Source organism: Sturnira hondurensis, unplaced genomic scaffold (genome assembly GCF_014824575.4).
Source record: "Sturnira hondurensis isolate 20B ecotype Veracruz unplaced genomic scaffold, ASM1482457v3 Scaffold0022566, whole genome shotgun sequence".
Classification (NCBI taxonomy): Eukaryota; Metazoa; Chordata; class Mammalia; order Chiroptera; family Phyllostomidae; genus Sturnira; species Sturnira hondurensis.
Window position 1 is genome coordinate 6,414,512 of NW_028095197.1, and position 6,751 is coordinate 6,421,262.

Sequence of the window (6,751 nt, forward strand, 5' to 3'; positions counted from 1 at the left end):
GATGATTTTTAACAAAACAGCATCCCTTTGTCCCAAAATACAAGAAGAAACCACACCTGGATGTTTGGGAAAGAAAAAGAACTTCACAAAAGAGGTCGGCTCAAGCTGGAGACATGTTTCATAGGCACATGATTAAAGCTAGGAAACAAATTAATTTGAGCTTTTGTCAAAGTGGGCACAGGTAACCAGGTTCTTGGTGATTGTGGACAAAGAATTGAACTGAACACAGAGTTTATAGCAGAAAGAAAGAGCAGATTTATTAAGCAATAGTACACTCCACAGAACATGGGAGCAGGCCCACTCTAGGCAGAGAGATTGACCTCTGGAGCTGGAGGGATTCTATTCTTATAGGGCAAATATTTCCTGGCTACTTTTGGTGGGCTTTTATTGTGCATGTACAAGTAGTTGCATTACTTTAAAGCTACTGCGAATGTGGTCTCCCATGATTGGCCATATGAGAATGGGGTTGCACAATGGTGATTTATTACAATGCTATTATAATGAAGCAGGGGTCGTGTGGCATCTTCTGCACAGAGGCATTCATGAGTCACCACGATTAAGTGCCTTTCCAGACAGGGTCTCTGTCCGATGTGGACATCCTTTATCTTAGCCCTGAGGCATCTCCGGAGTTTCCTCCTTCCTATCTCCTGCCTCACTTCATCTGTATAACTGTATCCCTCTGACCTTCCTGTGCCATAAAACAAGGTAGAAGATGCCGAATGTGTGGGCGGTGTTGTTCTGGAAGTCTCATACTGTACCCATTTTTACTTTTTTAAAGGAAAATACGTAACTATCCTTGGTGATCATGTCACTCTAAAGGGCTGAACCGAGGAGCAAAGAATGAAATAGGCAAAGTGCGGCACAAATATCATGGGGGTGGGGGTGGGGTGGCCAGAATGCTAAGAAATCTGGTTGCTTACTTTAGAATTAGTTTCAGGTTCATAGGACTCAGGTTAAGACGTTTCTATAATCTGTGATTCTGGGATCTTAGCCTGAGTCATTCTTTACATTTATCTCAAAGAGGCCTTTAAACTTTAAAGGATTCGAGAGGAAGGAATGAGCCAGGGGAAGCAGGAGTCTTCAGATTTGGGGGCGTACTGGTAAGAAGGAGCTGGCCCACCCTTTCATAAGTGTATATGTGTTATTTCATGGAAGAGAGACATGTAAAGACTAAAAGACTAAAGGGCTGTGGATGGCCCTCAGGGTAACTTATTTTTAGAAGATAGCGATGACTTAGTTTTAAAGCAATGAAATGCTTCAGTGTTAAAGGAAAACTCGGGATTCAGGGATTACAATGAATTTTCATGTTTGGGGGATGAAGATTTTGTAAACTTGGGTATGGTTAATCCTTAGAATTTTTTCTTTTTTTGTCTTTATACTTCTAGTGGAAGCCATAACTGTGTTCCTGTTGAACCCGGCTCTCTTGGTATACAGTAAAATGTTTTTTACTGTATGCATGAGCAAGACATTGGAAGTCTTCCAAATTTGTAATTTTGTTTTGTGCTTTCCTTTATACCTATTTTTACTTAAATATTTACTTGTCTAAGCAGCAGTCTTCTGGAAAATTAGCTTTATCTCGTTTTGCATTTAAATCCTTGTGGGTTTTACGTCTATACACACAAACACATCAGAACAATTACTGTAGTTTTAATTGGAGCTCAGAGGGGAGTGAATATAAATGTATGTGTTTAATTTGCCATATTTGCCTTGAACTCCTACTTGTCTTTGAATTTAATGGTGTTGATCTTTTCCCTTATGATTTATGTTTTATGGTTTTATGTCTTGTTTCAGAAGTTCTTTTCTACCTCAAAGGCTATAAACACACCTATATTTTCTTTTATTGCATGTATTTTAAACATTAAGTCTTTAATTCTAATATAATAAAGCATGTGAAAAATTTTGAGGCTTTGATAATGGTAAATAGAGTTTTTATTTTTTTTAAAAAGGAAGAACAGTTACAACTTTTCAGAAAAACAAAAAGCTGAGTGACAAAGGAAAGTAAGTGTAGTACACAGCTTTGTTCTGCACTGAACAACATTTGCATGGTCATAATAACGTAAGTTCTGATCATGATCCAAATATAGTGGTATAACTATATTTAGAGAACAAAGTGACAGGAGAGGAGAGTTGGTAAAAGAGCTAAGTCTCCATTTTTTAAAAAATGCTATGCAATCGGTTGGTAATATTTAAAGTAGACAAATCAAGAAACAGAGGTATTGGCCCTGTCTGGTAGCTCAGTTGTCTAGAGTGTTTCCACATATGCCAAGGTTGTGGGTCCTCTGATCAGGGCACTTACAAGGATCAACCAATGGATGCATAAAAAAGTGGCACAACAAATCAATGTTTCTCTCTTCCTCTCTAAAATCAATAGATTAAAATATTAAAAACGAGAAACAGAAGTATGAAAACATTTAGAAATATGGCACTAACTCCTTGAAGAAGTTAGCTTAAGTGTTAAATGTTGCAGTAAATGGATACTATTCAGAATAAGACTTTAAAAAAGAAGTTTCATTTGTTTATTTTAGACAGAGAGGAAGGGAGGGAGAAAAAGAGGGAGAGAAACATCAATGTGTGGTTGTCTCTTGTGCATCCCCTACTGGGGACCTGGCCTGCAACCCAGGCATGTGCCCTGACTAGGAATCACACCTGTGACCCTTTGGTTTGCAGGCTGGTGCTCAATACACTAAGTCACACCAGCCAGGGCAAAATGAGCCTTTTGGTATTTTTATTTTTATTTATTTATTTATTTTTAAATACCATTTTTTATCTGACTTCTAATTCTTTTTAAAAAAAGATTTTATTTATTTATCTTAGAGAGGAAAGGAAGGAGAGAGAGAGAGAGAAATATCAATGTATGGTTGCCTCTCGTGCGTCCCCTGCCTGGAACTGGGAACCGGCCTGCAACCCAGGCATGTGCCCTGACTCCTTTTGGTATTTTTAAACTATGAGTATGTATTATTTGATTTTTTAAACATCACGCATCTTAGAGAAAGAAGAAAGAAAGAACCGGACAACATTGTCAAAGATGAAGGCAGACAAGGAGAGGGACTATTTATTCTCTGATGGAGTAAATAATGTACTGCATGCTTAGCCAAGACTAAGGCAAATACCAGACATACAAGTGTAGCAGGATAATTTGGTGAAATACAAGTTTTATTTGTTCTACTTATCTTTTCTTTTCTATTTAGAGCAGGGGTGTGCAACCTGCAGCCTACAGGCCTCATGTGGCCCATGGTGGCTATGAATACAGCCCAACACAAAATCATAAATTAACTTAAAACGTTATGAGATTTTTTGTTTTCAATAGCATTTGTTTTTATTAGCGTGTGTTCATTAGTGTCAATGTGTGGGCCAAGACAACTCTTCTTCCAGTGTGGCCCAGAGATGCCAAAAGATTGAACACCCCTGACTTAGAGCAAGCAGGGGTTTTGACAGGGTTGACAGTAGAGGCATCCTGATGTCGAAGGCCTTTCTGCCTTCTTGAAAGTTGAAAGCAAGTCTGGAAAGAGGTTACGCCCTGAGGGGGCTGGGGACAAGGAGGGTTTTGGAGAGAGATTTTTAAGACAGTGGAGGGAATTGGTATGTAGGTCCAGTCACCATGGGCAATGGGCTCTAGTCCTTGGCTGTGATGAAGCAAGTTGTGGGGCCTGAGTAGACAGCTCTGGGGTTTATCTGGGGAGACCAGTTCTGAGTCCAGGGGTTTTCATAACTGAATTTTCATGTCTCAGAAAAAAAAAGAGCTAGGTGTTTGAGAGTCCCGGACTTGGAGAGTCTTACCAGCCGAATCACAGGGGCCATGGCATTTACTGGTGAGATTGATGTCCAGTGATAGGATGGGTAGGGCGCATGTGAGAAGGCTCCCTTTCGCCTTGGTGTTTCTATGACATTGGCATAGCCCTTGGCAGATGGGATCCCAGGAGTGTCTGATGTTGAATTTCTCATCAGCACTCTGGTACAGGGGTTTGGAGTAGGAATCAAATTCATGGAAAGAACATTTTAAAATTCTTGCCTATCTGTTTGTAGACTAAGATCACACCTGCTGCATGAGGATAGGTGTGGAGGAACCCTTGTCTTCACCAGCCTCAGGAGGAGCAGACAACAAACACTTTAAAGACTTCATAAGTGGTGAGTGCTGTGGCATGCTCAGTCTCCTGGGGAAGGAAAAGGTGGTGGGGCAGCCACCTCCAGCCTCTGGCCCCCATCTCAGGATCTTTTTCCTTCTTTCCCACAGGGCCTGGCCCCATCTGGTGGTTCTCCTTCTCCCTACCTAACGGTGAAGCGGGAAATAGGAGAATCTCTCCTCTGGGGAGGAAAGGAGGAAGAGAGCCAGGCACACATCTTCTTGGAAAGGAGAGGAGCCTGATTTACTGAGTTCTGGGCTTCCAAATACCTGCCACAGGAGACTTAGTCTTTGATGTCAGGAGATTTAAGTACTCTGGGCCCCAGCCAGGGGAAAGAGGAGAACATAAGGGAAGGGGAAGACACCTTCCCACCTGGAAGGAAGCTGAGGCAGTCAAGAAGCCCAGATAGGAGTGGAGAGCACACAGCTGCAATAAACAAAGCAGAGAGGATGGGGACCCCACTTTATTGATTGGGACAGAAGGAAGTCCTCTTGGGTTTTGGGGTGTTTGGGGAGGGAGTGTAGGCTCTGAAGGGCACCCAGGGCTGGAACTCTGCATAGGGTTATCCTGTGTTACAGGTAGGCCCAGGCTCCAGCCTCCTTCCTGGGGACCTTCCCAAAAAAGTACTTGGAGGTTTGCATTCAGTAGGCCCCAACTAAAGGGGGAGGCAGTCTCTGGTACTTCTGGGAGTGAGAGAATGCTGCACATAGTTAGGGAATGGATCTCTTCAGGGTCTCAGAGGCCTGCAGAGCCATTGTGGGGGTGGTGTGTGTGCCCTGGGCCCACCATCTCTTTATTGGCAGAAACTTCTCAGAGACCAGGAGCAGCCAAGTTTCCACCCTACCTGTTAATTTCCCTTCTGCTGTCCATAGGTCTGGGCTGTTGAGATGGGAGGAAATTCTTGGGGTAGGTAAGAACATAGAATTTGTCAGCTTGAGCTTTTGACCCTACCCCTTAGTGGTACTGGCTTCCGCATGGACACAAACACACCAGAACGAATACTTGGGTAGGAGGCCAGAACAGCTTTTTATTCAGTTATGTATAAATCATATTTGTAAGGAAGAGGTGGGGTGCTGCAGGGAACAGGGTCAGGTCCAGGGGCCTGGGTGACTGTCCTGAGAGGGCACAGTCCTGCTGCTTCCTCTCATACTCCCTTCTCTGCCTCTCTAGGCCTGGCCTGGTGTGGGCAACTCAGCTATGTGGGTGAGGCTGCAAATACAGAAAGCTGAAGCAAAAGAAGTGGTGAGGCAAGGCCAGTATGGGGGTAGAGGGACTACTCTGGGGCCCCTGACTCCTCTCTCTCTCCTAGACTGCTTCTTTCCCCTTGGATTGGGGCTCCAAACCCTGGAGAGGCTGATGAGGGCCTCCTGGGCTCCAGGCTGGTCACAGGGCTATGGCTTTTTTGGGGTCTGCGTCTGTTCAGTCCTGGGAGGGGAGAAGAAGGGTTTGAAGGAATTATAGAGGCTCTTCTTTACTTCCCTCCCCCATCCCGTCAGTTTTCTCACCTCTTACAGCCTTTGGAGCCCTTTCTCTTCTTGCCAGACTTGTCCTTCTTACAGCGCTGGACTGATTTCTGTGGGGCTGGTGATGTGTCCAGATGCTGCATCAGCTGCTGCACCCAGGCCTCCTTAGGGTCTGCACATAGGTCTGGCTGAGAGCGCTTCCGAGGTGAGAACCTGGGAATGGGCATTAACAAGCCTGTCCAAGTCTTGCCCACCATGCCCAATCCACTGAGCTGCACCCACCCCATTGCACTCACTCACAGAACAGCTGGGATGGGGCAGTCCAAGCTTGGCTCCTGCTTTCGGTAGCTGCGGACGAGCTGAGTGGGAATCTTCCTTACGCTGTACTTGAGGCAACAGTCCTGTGCCCCTCCACCACTGCCTGCAGAGTAGGGTTCACAGGGAGTCAGGGGCTACTGATAGGCTCTCAGCCAGGCTTCTCCAGTGCCTTTCCCCCATCCTAAGGCAAATTCCTCCGTGATACCTTGGGTCCAGGGGATGCAGAAGGCCAGGATCAGGACAAAAATGCTTAGAGCCAGTGACCGAGCCATGTCTATTATAGAGAGGGTGAGTATGAGGCCAGAGCTATGGGTAAGGTAGACAGCGGCAAATCGGGGGTCCTGGAGTGTGTGGGCTGGGACTGGTCAGCTGCTTATTTATGCAGGCGGATATTTTCACTCCCCCTATCAAAAGATAGAGTTCATCCTTTTCCGTTTGGATTTGGCAGAACTATCCAGTCCTGAGTTCATAGGTCTTTGACACTGAATGCACAAGCAGCTGTTCGTATTCTCTGATTTTGCCATTCTGAAACATCATTAAGTCTGTGTTCTGGATGGTTGACAGGCGATGATCCATATTTTAGTGCAGGGACACTGAGATTTCCTTTTCTCTGCACTTCCTCTCATTCTATGTTTTGTTTATTCACTTTTTAGATAGGGTCTGTTGATACTCAAAATTTAAACATTTTGAAGTCCAGTTTATCTGTTTTTTCTTTTGTTGCCTGTGGTTTAAATGTCATATTTAAGAAATCATTGCCAAATTCAAGGCCCTGAAGATTTCTTCTGTTTTTCCTCCAGCTTTATTAGGGTATAATTGATTAATAAAATTGTATATAATTTAAGTGTATGT

At 44.1% G+C, this 6,751-nt stretch overlaps 1 protein-coding gene across 1 annotated transcript; it reads right to left on the minus strand.

The window, feature by feature from the left end:
• Window positions 1-5,123: 5,123 nt before the first annotated feature.
• CCL21 (C-C motif chemokine ligand 21) lies at window positions 5,124-6,272 on the minus strand. Its single transcript, XM_037036032.1, has 4 exons — window positions 6,108-6,272; window positions 5,885-6,005; window positions 5,627-5,797; window positions 5,124-5,546 (listed from the first exon to the last, which is right to left on the minus strand). Exons 1-4 carry the CDS (start codon window positions 6,172-6,174, stop codon window positions 5,513-5,515), a joined length of 393 nt encoding a protein of 130 aa, XP_036891927.1. The 5' UTR covers window positions 6,175-6,272; the 3' UTR covers window positions 5,124-5,512.
• Between the last annotated feature and the right edge of the window lie 479 nt (window positions 6,273-6,751).

What these genes read in the sequence shown, in the direction of transcription:
- CCL21 (XM_037036032.1), bottom strand. Translation starts at nt 6,174, where the DNA reads ATGGCTCGGTCACTGGCTCTAAGCATTTTTGTCCTGATCCTGGCCTTC. An exon ending in TGCCCCATCCCAGCTGTTCT is followed by an intron (nt 5,798 to 5,884) that starts GTGAGTGAGTGC and finishes GCCCATTCCCAG; the next exon opens with GTTCTCACCTCGGAAGCGCT. An exon ending in GGCTCCAAAGGCTGTAAGAG is followed by an intron (nt 5,547 to 5,626) that starts GTGAGAAAACTG and finishes CTCCCCTCCCAG; the next exon opens with GACTGAACAGACGCAGACCC.